Source organism: Cantharellus anzutake (assembly GCF_015039405.1).
Source record: "Cantharellus anzutake strain C23 chromosome Unknown EI90scaffold_23, whole genome shotgun sequence".
Classification (NCBI taxonomy): Eukaryota; Fungi; Basidiomycota; class Agaricomycetes; order Cantharellales; family Hydnaceae; genus Cantharellus; species Cantharellus anzutake.
The window spans coordinates 774,325-796,217 of NW_024066973.1; the positions used below are offsets into that span (position 1 = coordinate 774,325).

Consider the following 21,893-nt stretch of genomic DNA (forward strand, 5'->3'; position numbering starts at 1 on the left):
CAAAACAGGACCATTTGGTCCTGCCCACTCGCGTAAGCGCGAGTGAGAAATACCCCCACCTGCCGCGTTCCACGCAGACAGGGCTCGATCAACTCGAAATGATTACAGAAGTCGTGTGGGCCCGTATCGAGAAGAAACTCGAGAAACGTAAAGAGACTACGTTCGAAGACGAACGTAGGAATGATGAGCTCGATGAGCTCAGGAATAAGTATGAGATGCTGCAGAACGAGGCCGACGACCTGCGTTCTGAAAACGACCGTCTTCATCGACGGGTCGAATCCCTCCGAAAGGCCAACAACGAATTCAACGAGGACGTCTTTAGGGTCGCGCGCACGGCAAGGGGATGCCCTGCGTCTCCCAAACCCGCCCCGATCCAATCTTCTGCTCCCTCGTTGTCACGGCCCACTGTTCCCCAAACCATCGTTATCCCCGGGGTTGGCCCGGTGGATCCTGCATCAGCCAAGTCTGCGCCGTCAAAAAAAACCACCTCTTCCAAGAGATGGGCTCCCACGTCCAACGATGACGAGATGGAAGGCGAATGGGTCGTCGACCCTGATGCCCCATTCGAAGAATTCGTCGCGAACCGTCCACCTGGCTACCATTACTACGAGTACTACGACGCCAAACTCACTGAAGTGCATGGCGAACCCCTACCCCCACCGACATATTGTCGATCGGTGGCCCTTCCTACCCACTTCTACGACATCGACCATGTCGATAGAATCGAATTCCCAGACGCGGCTGCGCTCGTCCACGACAAAGAACCTAAGTGGTTCGAGTTGGTTCATAACTACATACACACCGAAGAAGGTGTGAGGTTCTATGCTACAATGTACCACCCTGCCTGGTCGTTCAAGACAGGCAAGCCCTCGCAAGAGGACGTCGACACCTTAAAATTCAACGCCAGGAATGAGCACTTATGTACTCGAACCCTCCCCCAACGTCGTACTCAAACCCGCCTATGATGTACACGAGCCCACACCCTGTGGCGTATTCAAACGCCCCACCTCTGCCGCATTACCCCCCTCCAACGTATGCACACTTGTTGGTGTACGAATCTGCCCATGCACCACCAGTGTGAGGGCATGCTCCCTCTTCTCATGGACGTGGCCATCCTGCACACCATGTCCATTACTCGCACCATCGTCAAGACGAGGATTCGTCCATGAACGACGCTGACGTCGAGACTCGTCACTACGACGACAACTATCTGAGTGACGATGTCGCTGTCGACGCGGCTAGGTCCATGACGACTCGTAGGACTACGTCGAATCGCCCATCCGGCTCTGGCCCGTCCGGGTCAGCGCCACGTAAACGAATGAGGAACTGACCCCCTCACATCCATACCTTCGTCAACGACAATGCCGTCGTTGATTACTCACTTTCGTCAACGACAAGGCCGTCGTTGATTAATAATTTCCTACCTTCGTCAACGACAATGCTGTCATTGATTGTCTATTCTGTACCCTTCGTCCTTCGTCAATGCAAACGTCGTTGATTATTCATTTTCTTCGTCGGCGACAACTCTGCCGTCGACGACCTACACTGTCAACATCGTCACGGTGGACAATGGTATTTAATAAACTCACAACGACGAGAAAGTCGTTCCATCGTCGACAACGCTGTCGTCGAGATCTGGGTGCATATGTTCCAGGAGAAACTCTAAGTGGGCTTTGCCTACAAAATACTATTATAGCCTCCTGCAATGAGTGTGCCCCCGTTTGCATACATCCTTCGTATGTAGAACGTTAAAAAATTTTATTTCTTTAAAATGCTTGCTTTCCCCTTGTGTATATATGCTAGTACCCTGTCTGCGATCTAGTATCGCAAGGGAGGAGGATGTGAGGCCCCAGCCCATGTCTATATTCCGCCCACAACATCAGTTGATGTTGTGTTGTGTAATAATTATGTCGCGACGCTAATTTAGCGTTGCGGAAGCTTCTCTATTTATTTGTGCCGAGAATGTATAAGATTGTATATAAACCCTCGGGGTAGCTGTAAAAGGCGGATCAGCCTTTACTTCTACCCCGTTAATATACAGCCAAATCAAGCGTATACTTAGACGGACTACTGAGGCCTGAGGCGAACGGGGGAACGGAACGTTACCGTCCCCAAACTAGTAAGATACCTTTCAGGTGGCCTAACAGGTATTCACAGCAACTAGTTGAACTGCCTTCGGCTGGTTGCGAGAGCGACTGAAAACAAAAATTGCAAGCATTACCATACCATACCATACATCCTTTGAAGTGAAAGAAATGTTTGAAATCTCTCAATGGTGACTGCTAACTCCCAATGTGAGCATTACAATACCGTACTCTCCATCAATTGAAGCTTGGGAATTTTGACCCACAGTGTGCATAAAGTGACCCATTGAGTGGCTTTGGTGAGAAGCGAAGACTAACTGCATTTGGCTGGGCAGTTTGGGAGACCCACCCTAAGCATGACTTTCATTTTGTACAGCATCGAAGCACTACAGTTATCAAAGTCATAATCATGTACAGTACATTCAGTTTGATGCAGATGGGAGTTCCAAACAATGAGCCCCAGATTCACATGATTTCTTCCTCTTCTGCTAAATCCGAAGGAGTAATGAGACTGTCAGAGTCTGGAATATTGTCAGAGTCGGGCAGACTGTCAGAAGATGGATGGAAGACGGATTGGGTTTCTGTCTGAGTTGGGGTTGGAGGTGATGCAGAGGTCTGTTGGAGTGCATGCATGCGGATGTGTGGGCGGAAATGTGCAGCACGTCTGGAAGCGCTGTTCAAGGTTAGCAGAGTGGGATCGTGGCCTCAGCGACTCAGGTGGAGTGCTGTGCCCTGAGCTTGATGTTTGGGGGAGATCCTGTATTTACAGACTGACACTTACAGCGGACTTCAAACAAGACTTGTGGGCAGAACGGACCTGTAGGAGGAGCACGGACTCTGCGAGCACGGACTCAGAAGGGGGGAAGCCCCTTTGCAGAAGGAGGGACTCAGACCAGACAGGGGGGGGTACTCTAGTTGATTTCAGACTGAGGTCCCCGAAAGTATTTACAAGGTATAAGTAGGTAAGAGAAATCAAAAGAGGGACCAGTCGGTCCAGTGCGGAAATAAGCAGAAATGAGCGGGGACTTGTCAAACTAAACCAAGGATGAGAACCTGGGAAATGGGAGGCAAGGAATGAATAAAGTCAAAGCGGATCAAGTACCAATATTGACAGATTAAATGAATGAATAGGAAAGTGCAATAGCACATGGATCAAATGCCAATATTGGCAAGTTAAGCGAATGAAATGGGTGAACATAATAGGCACTTGGCAAGGACTGAATGATAAGCTGCCGAGTGGCAAAAGGCCAAAGGAAAAGTGGGGTCAGCACATGGCACCAACACAAGTCCACAAAATGGGATGCAGGAATCAGCATGGCACTGATAAGTCCACAACAGAGGGTGGTCTGTCAGTGCTGTCACAAACAAGGACAGCATGATGGCCAGCAAAGGTATGGAGGGGAGTGTTGACCTGACTACAGGGTGTGGAGGTCAACCAGGAGTGGCAGGGGTGCAGAGGGTGCAGAGGTGGGCAGAGGTCTGGATGTGGAAGATGTGCAGAATACGGAAGATGCAAAATATGCGGAGGATGTGGAGGCAGGGATGTGAGACTGAGTTGTGCTATAGGCCTAGGAGGATCCAGAGGGACTGGATGCTGGGAGCACCAAAGGCTTGGGAACTGGAAGTGAAGTTGGAATGCCGGCAGGGTCCAGGGTCTGATTGTTGGCAAAGTCTCACTTGATAGGGCAGGGGGCCAGACATCAGATTGAGGGCTGGTGTCAGGGCACACCTGCCCGACCCACCTCCACCCGGGCCCACCTCACCTGGTACCTCTTCTCTCACCCTGCACCCTTCCTTCATGCCCTTTCCCCCCTCTATCCCTCTTCCACCTCTATTTCTATTTCTATTTCTATTTCACATGGACGACCTTTCCCTTATATCTATGTATTACTGACCTGCCCACGACGCGCACACAACATGCCTAGCCCCAGATGCCCCAGACGGCTCTAGGGTGCAACCTAGTGCGTGCGCATGCAGCATATGCCCTTGGGATCCCCCATGGGGACACCTGGGTGACTACAGCTGTATGCGGGGTGACGTGGCGGACCTCATGTGACCCAAGCTGCATGTATATAAACACACCTGGGGTGGGAACTGAAGAAGTAACCTTCTTCTCAACATTCCCACTTCAGGTAAGTAGTATAGTTTCCCTTTTAATAATAACTCAACATTCCCACTTCAGTCTAAGTGGCCAGGGATCGCTGTCCCGCATTGGGCCTGCCAGTACACACGCCTGATCTACCCCCTGTGAGGTCCTTAGCACCGGACGCTATGCCCAGACTGCCTTGACCCCGGACGTTGTTGTGGGGACAAGTCCGTGCAGGTCAAACCAACACTTATCACACATTTCACCCCCTACTGCATCAGGGACTAGGATTGGTGAGTCGTGGTAATAGTAGGAGTTGTAGAGACTGTGGAGGTGGTTCTGACGAGTCTAAGATCGTTGGATTTGGTTGGGTTGTTGAGGAGATATGACATTTTCTTTATTATCTTTACTATTTCACGCATGTGACTTTCCTTTTCTATTTGTATCGGACTCTTCCGTGACAACTGTACAGACAGTTAGAAGTTAGAGGTTAGACAGAGTATCAGCACCGTACTTGCAGGACCCACATCTACCTGAGAGATAGAGAGAGACCTACCCCCCCCAGACCTGAGTTGCGAGTCTAGTTGGATAGACCCGTTACAATGTGTCCCTGACAGCTGGTTGGATCGGGTTTTGGGTCAGCAGATTCACCTATCGGCATTGATTCGCCACTGACAGAGCCCTGGGATTTGTCGGTCATGACAGAGACATGGGATTGAGGGTGAGGGAGATGGAGTTCCCTCCCAGTCAGCATGAGCCTAACACAGTGTGAATGAAACCTTTTTAGTGGATGAAGGTGACATACCTTGTTCAACACAAAGTCACCGAGGTGAAGCATGATCTTTATGCTCAAATTTGGACCTGAGATTTCAGTCGCTATTTGTCAGGGGACAACTCCCGGGTCCCCATGACCCTCCCCTATGGTCCACAGCCTACTGGTGTAACCAGCCCTATCTGGGGCATGGCCTACTGTGGGTGAGGAGATGAGAAGGAAGCTAACTTCTCATCTTCCCACAGTGGCCACAATATCAGCAAAACTTCTGGGGATACCCAGAAGTCACATGAAGGGGTAGGAACCGGGCCCGGAGCATGCGGCGTGCGGAGCGTGTGCGCATGCAGGAAGTGCAGCAGGTGGAAGCGGGTCCGGATGCGGGTCCAGGTCCGGGCTAGTCAGGGTGTGTGCCCTGACACTATTGTCATATCCATACAATCCCGACCTCCGCTCCAGGCTCCCGGAACTCCGAAACTGACTCCGGAGCCCTACTTCCCTTCCGTCACCTTCTCCTTGCTGACTCCCAAGAGGTTATCCCACCTCCAGCTCCAACACCACCTTCAGTCTGACTCTGGAACATTCCAGGTCTGACCTCAACCTCAACACCTCCCAGACGAGCATGCAACACCTATGCTCCCAACTCCGGACCTCCGCTCCGGAATCCTGTTTGCGTCTCCGTCTCCGGAACCTCCGGTCTTAGCTCCGACCTCGGACTTTGACCCCACCTCCACTTATACCCATTGTATTGGTTAGCTCATTCCATTTAATTACCTTTGCCAATATTCCGGAGTTTAACTTCCGAGTTCAGACTTTCCGGACTTACTTCGGACCTTGCAACTATTGCATTGTCCCATTCAATTCCGCTATACTCCCTCATTCCTATTTGGGCTGCTGCTTCCTTTCTATTCAGTCAGCTGGCCATTCCCCACTCCCATCCTCCTTCCTTCCTCCTTGGGCCTTGGCCCTTCACTCCTCCTTTGGGAAACACCATTGAGTCAAACCCTTGACCCTCAGTGTTGTTCCTCCTTCCAGCTCCCTTTGTCTGCTTTCAGAGTACCCTTGCTCCTTTTGATTCCGGACCCCTCCTTATATACAATGTACATAGTGACTTGTAACCTCAGTCCGAAATTGACTTGATTTCCCCCCAAGAGACTTTCCTTTGCTAGATCCAAAATTAGGGACCCCCAGGACAACCAGCAATGGCACAGCACTCCACCTGAGTCACTGAGGCCAAGGTCCTTCCATGCTAAGTCTCTGATTCCACTCCGGAGTCGTCCGAATCCACTGTATCTAACATCTAACAGCTATGTTGTTGTAGGGAATGGATGTGTGGTGATGCGTGCTGTGCACGCTTTCTTTATTCATTGTTTATTACTCTTTATTTCTCGATGTAAACAATGTATATAAATTGCGGGGAAGGGTGAAACAGGTTTTCACTCTTCTCCTCCCCTGTCGAAATTACAGCTCTATACTGCCTAATTCCTGACAGCTTGAGGATAGCAGGAGTCAACACCAAGGTCGGAACCTCAACCGACCTTACAGTTGTAGTTGCTGGGATGCTATGGGACACTCCTCATGAAGGGAAGGTTGGGAATGAGAGAGAGAGGATGAACTAAAAGACAGATGTGTACATGGGCTTTTCCATCTGCTTCATGTTCGATAAAGGACAACCAGCCGCTGCTGTCATCCAAGTTCTACAATTTTTTTTCCAGTGGACCATGGTCATTGTTGATCATTCTTTGTACTCACTGTCCTGAACACCGATCCACATCATTGATGGATGATGGAAGTGTTGTTAGTAGCATTGTTCTCCATTGTATTTTCGGGGAATGACAGTGGCCTGTAAGGCATTGCGGTAACTTCATGTCATGGCTGTGCATTCCAGCCCGTTAGCTGCCCATCCCGATGCCACCTGAGCCCATTCCCGCTATGCGAGCATGAGCGCAAGCCCTGACCTCAGCCCTATCCTCCCTGAGGACTCCCTGCTCACTCCCCCACTTGCCCCTAGGCTCCCCTGCACCTGGCCGACTCCCCCACAGCCACACCAACCTCCCCACCCTGAGTCCGCCTCCAGCACCACGCCAAGCGCGACTCCTCTACCCCACCCACTTGGCCCCTACAGGGCCGCTACCATTCCCACGCCTGACTCCGGCCCAACTCCGAGTCCAGCGCCACTATGATACCATCGCTGCTATTGTGGCCCTACACTCCTTCCTTTATTTATCTGTTATTGTTTGTTTTGACCCTCGGTCATTGCCGGCCGCTGTGCGGCCAACCCTGCTCCTTATTCATGTTTGCTTCCGGACCCTTCGGCCTTCGGCCCGGGTCCGCTCCCATTCATTCTTTCCTCCTATATATATCCTGTATACTACATTATAGTACTTTAGCTCTAATATCGATTTGACCATGACCCCTCAAGTCCTGACCCCAACAAGGCAACCCCAGTAAGTCTGAAATGAGGGCCAAGAGACAGCTAGGGGGCACAGCGCTCCTTTAGAGTTGCTGAGGCCAAATGCCCTACCCTCGGGCCTTGTTTGCGGCATCACAGCCATCGCAGCCTATAGCGGCCTGCAACGGCGACCTTCGTGTCAGGGACTCGTCTGGGGTCGAGGGGCCCGGGTGTAGCATCCGGGACTGAGAGCCTGGCGGGGGGCGGATCGGGCGTGCGTACTGACAGGCCCAATGCGGGACAATGGTCCCTGACCACTTAGACTGAAGTGGAAAGTTGTTATTATCATTAAAGGAGGGATATTGTACTACTTACCTGAAGTGGAAAGTTGAGAAGAAGGCTACTTCTTCGGTTCCCACTTCAGGTTCATTTATATACATGCGGCTTGGATCACATGACGGGTGCCACGTCACCCTTGCACACAGCCGTAACCACCCGGGTATCTCCGTGGGAGATCCCAAGGGCATCCGGTGCAGGCGCGTGTGCTGGGCACAGCAGGAAGTCGCCCAAGGTGCCCGGGCCGGGTGCATGGTGGGCACGCTGCAGATGGGTCAATGGTACATTGATACAGAGAAAGTCGTCCATGTAGAATAAAGAGAGAATAAAGAAGGAGTAGGATAAGGAGAAGCTGAGGAGGGAAGGATGAGAGGGAAAGAAGGGAAAGGGGGAGGAGGTAAGGAGGGGTGGACCAGTGGGGTACCGGGTCAGGTTGGGCCAGGTGGAGCCGGGTCAGGCGGGTGTGCCCTGACACTTCGGTGCCGACCCCAGACCAGTGTCTAACACTTCACCCTCCTATATATGGCCATTCACTCTTCAGGTTAAAGATGCCTGGCCATAATAGCACGCTGGTCATTTTGAGAGAAACTACACAATCCCTGCCATGGAAAGCATTTTGACTTCGATGTTGACTTTGTTACCCATTTTGTGCATGGATCCAGACATTGAGCGATGAACACCATTATTCGGATGGTGCGTGTCTTGCTGTAGCTTGCATCTCACGGACGTACACTCTGCAGGACAGGAGAACAAGGGAAAATATGAAATTGAAATGATTACCCCCAGTGAAGGCAGGTGGAGATCCTTCTGTTTCGGATCTGCAATGTCACTGTCCTGGTGATCCACCTGAATGGGAAAGTATGAGAACAGTGTTTCAGCCTGAGAGGGGGATGCTGTCAGTGCAGGATGGGCAGTTACAGGAGTCCTTGAGCACGCAGCATCGGTGAGGGACAGTGAAGTGTGCTCTGAATGGTTTCAGACTTCATCCTTCCCTTTTTTTTCAATTTATCATAATCTTTTTTTATCACTGATGCGGAGGCCAAAGGCAATGGGGTTGAAGATGTTTGGTTTAGACTGACATGCATTTGAACAGATTATAATCTCGTACTTCAGACACACTTTGGAATGTACAGCACTGACACAGAACATACAGCGGCAGCTGAAGGACACGTTCAGACTGAATGGAGTTTGGGTTTTTGGGGACATGAAATGTAAAGCGAGAGACAGTGAAGCAGTCATTTGGTTTTTTTCTGGTGACTCTTTCCTTTGCCCTTTCCTTCAGTGTCTTCACCAATGTCCACTTCCACCTCCTGTCATGACCAACAAATCCTGGGGCTCCGTCAGTGGCGAATCTGCCATCCCAAAACCCGATCCAACCAGCCCTCAATCCAATGTCTGGCCCCCTGCCCTACCAAGTGAGACTTTGCCAACAATCAGACCCTAGACCCTGCCGGCATTCCGACTTCACTTCCAGTTCCCGAGCCTTTGGTGCTCCCAGCATCCAGTCCCTCTGGTTCCTCCTAGGCCTATAGCACAACTCAGTCTCACATCCCTGCCTCCGCACCCTCCGCACATTTTGCACCTTCCACATTCCGTGCATCTCCTACATCTGGACCTCTGCCCACCTCTGCACCCTCTGCACCCCTGCCACTCCTGGTTGACCTCCATGTTGAAATCCTTGTTTTCTTGGTACGCTGTGGACCGTCCATTGAGTCCGTCGGACTATACATCTTGCGCACGGGCATTTCCATGAAGGATTGCCTGATGCTTCTACTTTTGGCATCCATGTTGATGAACGCAGTCGAGGATGGCTTAAAAGCCACCTCACGCAATTTTTCTCTTTCCTCTCTCCTCAGTTCACATCTTTGGAACTGAGGTGAGACTCCCTTTTCATCACTTGGAATATTGTCTAATCTTGTACATATTTCCTAGCGCTAATTCGCGACTAGGTAATGACTAATAATACAAGTTCACATCTTTGGAACTGAGCGCTAATTCGCGACTAGTTCATAATTTCAATACTCCACACCCTGTAGTCAGGTCAACACTCCCCTCCGTACCTTTGCTGGCCATATGCTGGTGCTGAGCTGCAGGGAAGCACCTTGTTGTCAAGGTTGCAGGTGGAACAGCTTCAGTCTGTTCCATGAAACTTGACTCTCCACTCATTGATGTATCCTCAGAGTCGAGGGGAGGAACAGTGCTCACCTCTGGAGGAGGTGGTGGAAACCCCTGGATGGGGTGGGATGTAGGCAGCGGTGGTGCAAATTTGCCCACTTGTAGCCTGGATAGGCCATAAGCGGTCATATTTGCCGCTTTTCTCACCTTAGCCTCTTTGGATGGGTGGTGTTTCCAAAATGAGGTCAGGATGTATTTCATTCCTGCCTCTTTGATAACGCCAGGCATCAAAGCCAGGCATTTGAACCGTTCATCCAGTTCAGATATGGATGGTTTACATCCGGGCACGAACTTCATCTCATAGAATTGAGCATGTCGAGCATGCACTTCTGGTGGGGCATTATCAATGCCATTCACAGTGTCAGAGACCAGATCGAGACGAAGGAATGTCTCCGTGGCGGAGGGCTTCGGCCTCAGCGACTTATGCCAGGAGCGCTGTGCCAAGTTACATGTCCATGCCCTAACTTACTGACTGGCAATGAGAACTAAAGGGGGTCAACTCTAGTCGATTTTATTACTGAGGTGTAACCTATGTACAAGTTGAGTATATATAGTTACAACGAGGGCTGGCCCGTAAATGGTGGGGCCGAGTGGAGTGGAGCTAACAGAGTTAAACATTAGCTGATTGAATATTACTGACAAGTCAGGTTACGGGGTTAGTGGAATGGTAGGTGATAACCCAGAAACAGAAAGGAGGGATAGGCCCAAAGGTGGGCTTGCAGGGCAAGCGAGTGAATTGCCCAGCGGAGGCGGGAGTGTGCTAGCGGACGTTGGAGCTGTCCGGAAACCTTCGGGGCTCCGTACTTAGGGAGGCATAGGTAATATATTGAAAAGAGGGGGTGGTGACCATCGAAGAGAAGCGGAGGTGGTTGCGGAATACGGGAGCTCCAAGGTTAGTGAGGAAGGAGTGGAGGTAGTCCAGAGAGTTCGGAGGTAGTGGAAGTCGATGGCCAAGTATGGATATGACACACAGCGTGTTTGTTGATCCAGTTAATGTTATAGGAATGGACCTAGAATCTTATGGTCCGTGACTATGAACAATCGAGCCTTTGGTCCCTTCTGTTAGAACTTGGGGATTCGGACGACTCCGGAATGGAATCGGAGACTTAGCATGGAAGGACCTTGGCCTCAGCGACTCAGGCGGAGTGCTGTGCCATTGCTGGTTGTCCTAGGGGTCCCTAATTTCAGATCTAGCAGAGGGAAAGTCTCTTGGGGGAATTCCAGTCGATTTCGGACTGAGGTTACAAGTTACTAGGTACATTGTATATAAGGAGGGGTCCGGAATCAAAAGGAACAAGGGTAAGACGAAAGGAGACAAAGGGAGATGGAAAGAGGAACAACACCGAGGGTCAAGTGTTTGACTCAATGGTGTTCCCCAAAGGAGGAATGAAGGGCCAAGGCCCAAGGAGGAAGGAAGGAGGATGGGAGTCGGGAATGGCTAGCTGACTGAATAGAAAGGAAGCAGCAGCCCAAATAGGAATGAGGGAGAATAGCGGAATTGAAATGGACAATGCAATAGTTGCAAGGTCCGGAGTAAGTCCGGAAAGTCCGAACTCGGAGGTTAAACTCCGGAATATTGGCAAAGGTAATTAAATGGAATGAGCTAACCAATACAATGGGTATAAGCAGAGGTGGGGTCAAAGTCCGAGGTCAGAGCTAAGACCAGAGGTTCCGGAGACAGAGATGCAAACAGGATTCCGGAGCGGAGGTCCGGAGTCGGGAGCATAGGTGTTGCGTACTCGTCTGGAAGGTGTCGAGGTTGGGGTTGGACCCGGAATGTTCCGGAGTCGGACCGAAGGTGGTGTCCAAGCCGGAGGTGGGATAACCTCTTGGGAGTCGGCAAGGAGAAGGTGATGGAGGGGGAGTAGGGCTCCGGGAGTCGGAGTTCGGAGTTCCGGGAGCCCGGAGCGGAGGTCGGGATTGTATGGATATGACACCTTCACCTTTATTTCACTGTCAAACCCCATGCCAAGCTTTCCCACTGGGTTTTGGTGCTGGCTGGGGAATTTGTTGAGTTTCAAGGGACTTCCCTTGACCATTGTGACTTTTATATTAGATAGTTAGAAGTCATATGATGTGTAAGGCAGATGCCGAAAAATGTCTTTCTTCATTATCGAATACATAACCCACAAACCTTGTACTGCAATTGTAACATCCTCACCTTTGTGCCACCACTGTAAACTCAACCTGTAACCTCGGAACCATGTCCACCTCCCTATTCATCCTCTCCATGACAAAACCGCAGCAAGGAGGGCATTCCCATGCCCAACCTCCTGCTGCCCGCTGTAGGAGAAATAACGGCCACACTATGGAAACCCATTATGGAAATATGCCAGATAAATCACAAAACCTCATACGACAAGTAGATATGAGAAAATAGAAGGACCTGAATTTTAACGAATTTTACGAATTGTTACGAATTATTATGACTATACATGATAAATCGAAAGAAAGAAAAATAGCAAAAATACTTCAAGCTTACCATCAACGAGACGGAATTCCCGGGGGAATTTATAGCAAATATTAAAACAAGAATTAGGACAATCAACCAAGATTTGACTATAAAAACAATCAGAGAACCTCCATGGAAACTACTTTCCCATGTCCGCACACGTAGCCAAGGATGGAAGTACCACAGAACAAGGATTCCTCAGGAACTAATGCAAAATTCAAAGTCGTGTTTATAATAGGAAATGTAGATGTCCCCCAAACGGACCCAATGAGAGTAATTACAGGGGAAACTACCCATAAACGACGGAGATATGACTAAAACTCCTGCAAAATGAGGACAATATCTAAAAGGCAAGCGCGAAAATTAACCAGTAACGACCGAGACAAGCTTGATGGGCCATTAGAAAGGAAGGAATCTAATCTTAATCCTCCCAAATTTTCATAATAAAAGGATCATGTGTTAATGAGATATCCAATAACGGGAATAGCGACATCAAAAGTCCGAGCTCAGGGAAAAGATGATGTTTGCGTAGGACCCATAATTAAAACATACAACGAAATTTACACGGAAATTATTAAAAATGGGGAACTATAGTTATGCAAATTTTCAGCCCAAACGGTCCAGCCATTGTGAAGTTATACCCATGACAGGAATATAGAAATCTGCATCATGTGTAATGACACGTGAGGGTGGCGATGCGCAGGGAACCGGCCATCGGAACCGAGATCCGCACTTCGGCAGATCGCGAAGACCAATTTCCGTCCAAATAAGGAAGAGCCTGGTCAAAACAAAACACAGAAAGTGCAAAACAACCTTAGATCATGAGGGAAAAATCTGAAATAAATCACAGAAGCCCATATGAAAGAAATAAAAACCCGTGCATATCATAAATCCCGAACAATTAAACGGAAACGGCACCCGCATACGAACGACTATGGGAATGATGCACATGATTACCGAATGTGCACGCGAACTTTTGCTAACTCAACGAATACCAGGAAATAGGACACAACCTTAGTACCATTGGAAAGGTGGGAATAAATGAAAATTTATGATACCAAGAACGTGAGAAAACATCCAGAAATGAATGAGATATAGGGACATGAAGTTAGAAACCTGAAAAACATGCAGGAAAACAGCTTCAAGAGGTCCAGAGTCCTAAATAAAATACATAAAAATATGATATCTTCGACGACCTACTATAACAATGAACAATACATATGGAGGATTGGGATGTGATAATACAAAGGGGAATCAGGGAATATGAACGAAATTCACGAAAACCACTAAACTACGACGGATCATGGCGGGAATTTTAGGGAACGATATTCTAATGAGGTGGAGAGCTATAACACATTCGTTTGAGTAATTCTTGACTACTAGCAACTTTTTGTTTCAGTTTTAAACCTGAATAATTCACTCATTTACCATTTCAGTCTCATTTTAACTAAATGTCACTAAATAAAAATGGAATAAATCAGCTGAAGGTCTCAGCACAGCCATACGCATAGTAATGCGAAGTTTGAATTCAGAATCATCGAGTCATAGCAAATTTAATGGTATATATAGGGAATTTGAAATAGGTAACTGTGGCAAATGCAGCGCAGCCAAGTTCTAATTAACCATTAAAATAGCTTAGGCGAGGGAGGACAATAAGGATTCTAGGTGCAGTCTGACCACAGTAGAACCGCAGTTCAGCGCAGCAAAAGCGCAGTAGAACTATAGCGTGAAAGTTTCATTTTTTATTCAGTATGAGAAAAATACACTGTAAATAAATCCTGTAAATAGAAGGTAGAGCGTGAAAAAGGAAGGCGACCCAAGGAGTATAAAAGGGAGACCCTTTCTGCGACTTTTTGCCCCCCTTAGAGAAGTAAGAAAATAGAGTATTATTTTTCTCAAGCATTTCTGGTTGTCACTCCAGTGCGAAAAAGTGATATACAGTTAAGATTGCCACTGTAGTAAAAGGCAGCAATTAAGGAGAGAAATATTAAGTAGATATTTCAACAGGAGAGCTGGTTAACACTCCAGATTTCAAAGTGTAAACACAAAACAGTTATCTTGCTACTGTTAAAACAAGCAATAAAATAAGACAAAAATAAAACAAACCCAAGGGACACTCCAGACACAATCCAAATTCATTAACTGAATAGAATCTTTGAAACTTCACCAAGTAGAAGATTAAATTCAAGTTTAAATCCAAATTAAACAACGCTACTCAGAATTACACCTAGACAAATTAAGAAATTTCAATAAAGAAACAGCTCCGCAGGGCTCGGTTTATCTGTAAGTCAATTCCCAGGAACTTTAAAACTAACCCATAAAAATAGAATTAGCCAAAACACTCGGATTGGTACTATATTTACAATAAATAATACTAGTACACTTCCCCATCCTAACTAAAGAACCAGGGAACAGCTTGGTGGTGGTCTCGTTTGAACCTCCCAACTGACCTTCCTTTGTTCTCTCCTTCACCACTCCCACCAGTCCACCGGGTGGTTGAGCGGTCACTCCCATCCAACCAGAAGTTCCCTATCGGGAACTGTAGCCTATCCCACCTCCTTAGGAGAAGGATATAGTCCAGGCAGCTCCAGAATGTCTGGCCACGCACCCGCGGGTCCCACTTCCCATGGTCACTCACTACCGTGCACTGGTCCACCAGCCCGCTTTCCCCAACAACTCCCACTACTGGTACGCTCCCGTGAGCGCCAAGTCACTGATAGCCACCAACTGGGTGACTCCCTTTGGGAGTCCCAGTATCCCACGCTACGGGTACGCTCCATTGAGCGCCAAGTCACCGCTAGCCAACCGCTCCCAGCACACCCGCTACCAGCACACTCCCAGGAGCGCCAAGTCCCCATTAGCAGACAGCCAGGTGGCTCCCTCAAGGAGCCCATGTCATACTCACTACCAGTACGCTCCCAGGAGTGCCAAGTTACCGTTGGCCAACCCACAGGTTACACTGCCAGACACTCATCCCATTCCGCTCTCCCTCCGATGGCTACACAGCCACCTCCATTAGTGAGCCGAACGGTTCAGGTTGGGTTCCCCGGAACCCATTCCTGTAACAGTTAAGGTTGATAAGAAATTTGAACCCATTGGGGGTGTTCAGGAATGGGAGCATGAAATGGGTCCATCGCCATTGGTCAATATCATTTTGGCCCCACATAACCCATAGTTGACTGCAGATAACGACTCCATCCTGGAAATTGTTAATGGAGAATGACCCTGGAATAGGGACATTTCACCACATCCCAGTGGAAGGTTGGCGACTCTGGTCCGGCAATTGGAACCATGAGTACTCCGAGGGGATAAGGTCACGATTATCATTGTGTTGGGTGGGCCCTTGAGGTCCCAGGGGAATAGGAGCAGTGAGAGGGCCATAATGGCCATCTATTAGTTTCGAAAAAGGCACCTGCGTCCCCTTAGGGGGCACTGGTTGAGATGCACGGTTGTGTACCAATACGTTAGACCATGTCAGAGGGGCTCCTTGGGCCCTCTTTGGGGGTCCCAGTACTGTGGCATCCCACGCGACTGGCACCTTAAAGGGGACTTTTCGAGGCCAGGCATCCTTGAAAGACTTTACTTCTGCAGAGAGGTCATCGCTCTTGCAGCGAAGGTAGTCTCTATGATGAGAGACATCTTTCAATGCATGATCAAGTTTCACCACCTTGATCTTTAGTTAAAAAGTTCCTCGCAAAGCGAGGTGTTTTCCTTGTGTAGTCAACGGGTCGCTTCCTGGGACTGGGATAGCTTGCCATCGATCAGGTGAATGCATTTGTTAGCTTCCTTAAGGAGCTGACCAAGTATTCCATTGGTCAAATATGCAGCCAAATCTTGCATCATTTCTGGAGGCAATTGGCCTTGGGGTGCATTGGGGTTATAAACCCACATATTCTGCCCAAAATTAGGAAAAGATGGGCCCATTGCAGCCATCATCATATCTGGGACATAGTTTTGCCCCACTTGACCCATCATTTGGGTGTCTAATGGTGGGCAAGCCACTTGGGTTTGAGGTGGAATGTACTCACTGTGGATAGGTGAGGGGTGGCCCGATACTGATGGTATCGGCTGTTGCTTTGTAGTCTGAGTGTCGGGAGTGCCATTAGGGTCTGACGGGTGATTGCCAGATATTGATGGCTGTTGCCTGGTGTAGGAGAAATAATATTCAAAGAATAAAACAATGATCTATCAGAATAGTCAACAATCAGGTGACAAGTTCAGATGTTTAACAGATCTCATGATCTTTATGAGACTGGACAGACATTAGAAGATCATTATAAATTATCCACACCCATGTAGCATGAGATTTAATCTACTACAAGCATGCCTAGAACCTGGCATAGGTGTAATATTCAAAGAATATATCCCTACAACAAGAAAATAGCACATAGACGGCAGAATAAGAAGGAACATTGGGAAAGAAATGTGAATATCTCGGGAACCAGTAAACTTTTGACTGTAATCTTTTTACCATCTGAAAGGACTGTTTCTAAACTTTATCCACGGTTTTTTTTCATTCTAAAAGCTTCAAAACTGACGGAGATATCGCTCAAACGGCGAAACACCTTATAATTCATATTGTCAGGGCCCGGCCTCGGACTCGGAGGCTCCCTGACCTCAACCCCCATCTGGCCTGTCCTCACACTATGCGGGGCATGAGATGTATAGTAAAAGGAAAGATAATATATACACTTGCCTATGCAGGGCATGAGATGAGAAGAAGGGTAAAGGTCTCATCTCCCCGCATGGTTGCTATATAAAGGAATGGGTCACATGCCCACAACTATACAGCTCTTAGAGTTGTGTAGTGTGACCCGGAGGGAACATCCAGGTGGCAGTGCCCAGTAAGCGTGGGAACGTTCTGGGCGAGTTGCTCACCCAGAACTGTGGCTGTGACCCGTGGGAACATTCTGGGTGAGCTGCTCACTCAGAAAGTTCCCACGCTATCCCGTGTGCGCGGATACACAACACAGAAAGGCAACAACAAGGCAACAATGAAGGAATGGAAGGAAGGGATTGGTTGGGGAGTCTGGGGCACTGTCAGAGATGGGATTATTGTCAGAGACTGGGATATTGTCGGAGTCGGAGATTGTGGCAGAGGTCTGTTGGAGCGCGCGCACGGATATGCGGGCGGAAATATGCGGCGCGTCCGGAAGCGCTGTCCAAGGTTAGCAGAGTGGGATCGCGGCCTCAGCGACTCAGGTGGAGCGCTGTGCCCTGAGCTTGACGTTTGGGGGAGATCCCGTATTTACAAACTGACACTTACAGCGGACTTCAAACAAGACTTGCGGGCGGAGCGGACCTGTAGGAGGAGCATGGACTCCGCGAGCACGGACTCAGAGGGGGGGAAGCCCCCTTTGCAGAAGGAGAGACTCAGACCAGACAGGGGGGTACTCTAGTTGATTTCAGACTGGGGTCCCCGAAAGTATTTACAAGGTATATAAATAGGCAAGAGGGAATATAGAAAGGCCGGTCAGTCCGGCACGGTCCGGCGCGGAGATAAGCGGGAATTGTCAAACTAAATAAGGACAAGAGCCCGGGAACTGGAAAGGAGGAACAGATTACTAAACAATAAGTGGCAAGGGTTATTGATGAATAACTGAATGAGATCAATAACCTAGTGCCAATAAAGAGGGGATCAAATGCCGATATTGGCAGGGAAGCAAACAATAAATGGCACTCGGCAAGGAATGAATGATAAGCTGCCAAGTGACAAATGGCCAGAGGAAAAGCGGAGGTCAGCGCGCGGCGCCGGTACGGGTCCGCAAATAAGCGGGGTCGGTGCGGTGCCGACACAAGTCCATGAACAGAAGTTGATCTGCCAGCACAGTCACACAAGGACAGCATGAAGGCCAACAGAGGTACAGAGGGGAGTGGGAGTGTTGACCTGACCAGAGGTGTCAAGGGCAACCAGAAGTGGCCAGAAGGTGCAGAGATGGGCAGAGGGTGCGGAGTGGGCAGAGGGTGCGGAGTGGGCAGAGGGTGCGGAGTGGGCAGAGGGTGCGGAGTGGACGGAAGCGGGGCATGGCTGTGACCACATAGCGGGAAGCGATGAGTGTGGTTCAGATGGAGACAAGGCAGGCATGACTGAATGCCGGGAGCGCCAAGGGCTCAGGAACTGGAGGTAAGGTCGGAATACTGGCAGGGTCTAGGTTCTGATTCTTGGCCAAGTCTCACGCAGTAAGGCAGGGGGCCAGACATGGGGTTGGGGGCTGGTTAGGATGGGTTTCGGGTCGGCGGATTCGCCTATCGGCATTGGTTCGCCGCTGACGGAACCCTGGGGTTTGTCGGTCATGACAGGCACCCTAGGGCAGGGTGCTGAACCCTGACACATATATATTTATTTGCTAATTCTTACAAAAAGTAATGTGACTCAAGGGAAATATATTGGCGCCCGGAAGTCTGGCAGACCGAATACCATATGACAGAGTATTCCCCAGCGCGGGCGGACAGTTTTTGATCGCATCAGAAGAGGAGAAAATGCTAAAAACTGGATCTTGTATATTTTCCCATGATTCATCAAACTTTTTGATTTTAAGCTCAAATAAATCGGAACAAAGGAATGATTGATGATCTGGATCTCGGATCATAAGCATAAAGTGATTCAGAAGTCCGCAGATCAGTTAATTAATTGGGAAAGCTCTAGAACATTAGTAATGATGCGGCTTCACAAAAAGGGGTGAATTAGAGAACAGTCTAGAAAGTTCCTTTATAGCCGACTCATTTCTAAAGATAACTGTTTGTAATTAAAGCGGTGTAGAGCATAGCTTTAGAGCTACAAGACCCCGCTAAGATCGGCCCAAAAGACAAAGAACTGAATTACTTATTGCTGAGTCATGTCCTAAGTCCATTATTAAGCTTACATAGCCCAAGCCCCTATATCATTCTAGAACTATCTATAATACAAATGTAGCACATGTAACTAGTGCGAGGCGTGGGAGTAGAGAGGCCTCTGAAAAGCATAAAAGGCCACCGCTTCTGCCCCCTCTCAAACCTCAGGTAGAAATATAAGTTTAATTCTCCTCACCAGTGGTTGGTTCATTTGCTCCAAAAGATAAAAGCAAATATTAGTTGTTAGCTAATATAAAACTAACACGTCACTCTAAGCGTGAGTTAGGGTCAGTTAGACACAGCTGAACAAAAGTGTCATAGTGAGAATTAGTGAGAATTTGGTGGAGGGACTTCTTAATTGAATAATCTCTCAGTAATATTTGATTATCACACCACAGGAGAAAAGTGAGCGATCCTGAACCTGCTAGATAACTAGCATGCACTCTAAGCAATAGAAAGAGCAGTTTGGTCACTCCTGTATTGATTGCGGAATTATTTTATTAGTAGTTTTCCTTCAGTAAATTATCAGGAAAATCACGTCCTACTGAAAAGTGGTAAATCTAGGTGTAATATTGACTAGAAATCATAGTAAAGTCAATATAGAATTTTATCCATAGACGATCTATAGGTCAGGTGAGATCGTTGGGGGGTGTTTATTGTTGTTTAGACAGTGAACAATTATATATTTGGCAACCAAAACACAGTCAGTACGCAAATCAGCCCAAACTCTAATATCATTATTGGACGTAGGAAACTGGTTACATAAGGTGATCCAGCTCCGCTCCTTCAGCGTGATGGACAATGGCACAAATAATGGGTGCAGGTGATAGGAGTGGTAAAGGCAGGGACTTTGCAGGGCCGTGACACATAATGATATCACTATAATCAGAATTATAGTGAAGTAAGGTTAATCCCTTACAGTCACCCTGGACAAAATTCAAAATGGTTCCACAGTTGTCAAGTGTAGTGGAAGGGGATGCAAGACAGTTTGGGTATGTTCTCTACCATGATTCTAGCGCTACTTTTCTGACAGACAAGTCAGTTCCATAGGTCATGCCAAGGCCTGGGCTCCTATATCCCACCCAATTGGATGTGTGGCTCTCATTCCAAAAGTCATGCTGGTAAGCAGGCAAGAAAATAAGATTTATTCAAGTGGGTGAGCATGTATAGCTGAGTTTAGAGGTACAAAAACTGTATTTGAATTAAAAATTTTGACAGGTGTGGAATAAGTTTGGCACCATTGTAGGCAGGCAGTGTCAAAAACCCCAGATTGTAGGGGAAAATGCGTGAGTCCGAATGCAGGCGGGGCTCAACTAGATGGGATCCGAGAGCTCCGGTAGTGGACCAAAGCTTCTCCAGGAAGCCTGGTTCTGCTGGATGGTACAAGAGGCTCTAAGGAGGATGCAGCCTCAGCGACTCGGAGGGAGCACTGTGCCTTCGTTATGTCTCTGTTAGTCCTTGTATTTCTTATGTCTGAGGTATCTTTTAGGAAGGGGCCAGGATTCACTCAGAGGGACTTGGGGTAGCATTTTAGTCGAGATTAGAACTGAGGAAAGCTACAGGTTCTAATCTACAGGTATTTATAAGGGGGAATGGAAAGGACTTAGTCAAAGTCCGAATGATAATAGAAGAACACCGAAAGGTGCTGAATGATACCGAGAGGTACCGAAAGGTCCCGAACGATATCCTTAATGGGGAACTGAGGTGTCGGGTCAAGGGGGGCGGAGTAAGAGGCTGGAAGATGAATGGGAACGAGAAATGGGTAAGAGGGGCTAGCCAACTGAATGGTAAGAAGAAGATAGTCATGCTATGAATGGAAGGTGACTAATAAGTGATGATGTGAGTGGGTCACTGAAGGATGTGGATAGCTCCGAAGTGGAGTTACGTATCCGAAGGATGTTGGGTGACTCCAATAAATGAAATGGGTGGGGAAATGGTTTAGGGGTGTGTCACAGGATGTTGGAGGTCTGTCAGGATATCGGAGCAATCCGGAGTCTCCGAATGTTCCGACTTGGGGCCGAGCTTCCGGGATGGGAGTAGCCAAGGTTCGGTGTGCCACAACCAGGCTGGAGCTGAGACAGTTAGGAAGGGAGGTGACTTGAGGAGTGGGGAGGCATGGTGTAGGGGATGGTGAAGTTGTTAGGAAGGTGTGGTGTGGTGGGAGTGCGTGGGGTCGGGATTCCAGGATATGACACACAGCTGGTACCACCTGAACAAGCCGAATATTGCGATTTCCCCATCCCAGCACATTCCCACTTCACGAAACACATCATACACATTTTCATATACCATTTCTACCTGTCCACGATTTTTCCCTATTTTTCCAGACACATTTCCCATCCCCACAGACCAAATTCCCATGCCCACCCAGCAGCATGGCCACACTCAGACTGGATTTCACTTATCTCAGCAACCACTGCACTGATTTGGACGATATTGGTACCGTTGGAAACGCGTCATTTAGGAGTACTAGTATCTGTGATTAGTGGGAGTTCATTGGTGATGGATAGAGTTGGGTATTTTTGGTCAGATACCATTTATTGCTCTATTGTTTTCTTGATTATTGTTTTCCCTCCCTTTTTCTGATATTGATTGTTTCCCATATGGTCCACCTAAGCACATGGGGCACATCGCATATTTTTTGTCATTTTTATTTGATCATTTCTCATATATACTGTACATGAGGATGTATCTACCTTTTCCTTTGGATTAGAAACCACCGAGTTTGCCCCTCCCAAGCTAGTAGGGAGTAGTATGATGAAGAAGAT

At 48.3% G+C, this 21,893-nt stretch overlaps 1 protein-coding gene across 1 annotated transcript; it reads right to left on the reverse strand.

Moving 5' to 3' along the window:
• Positions 1-9,658: 9,658 nt before the first annotated feature.
• On the reverse strand, positions 9,659-10,070 carry EI90DRAFT_3123634 (uncharacterized protein; the record flags this gene model as incomplete). The annotated part of the gene is made up of 2 exons (XM_039063630.1): positions 9,659-9,669; positions 9,728-10,070. 2 exons carry the CDS (start codon positions 10,068-10,070, stop codon positions 9,659-9,661), a joined length of 354 nt encoding a protein of 117 aa, XP_038916147.1.
• Positions 10,071-21,893: the final 11,823 nt, after the last annotated feature.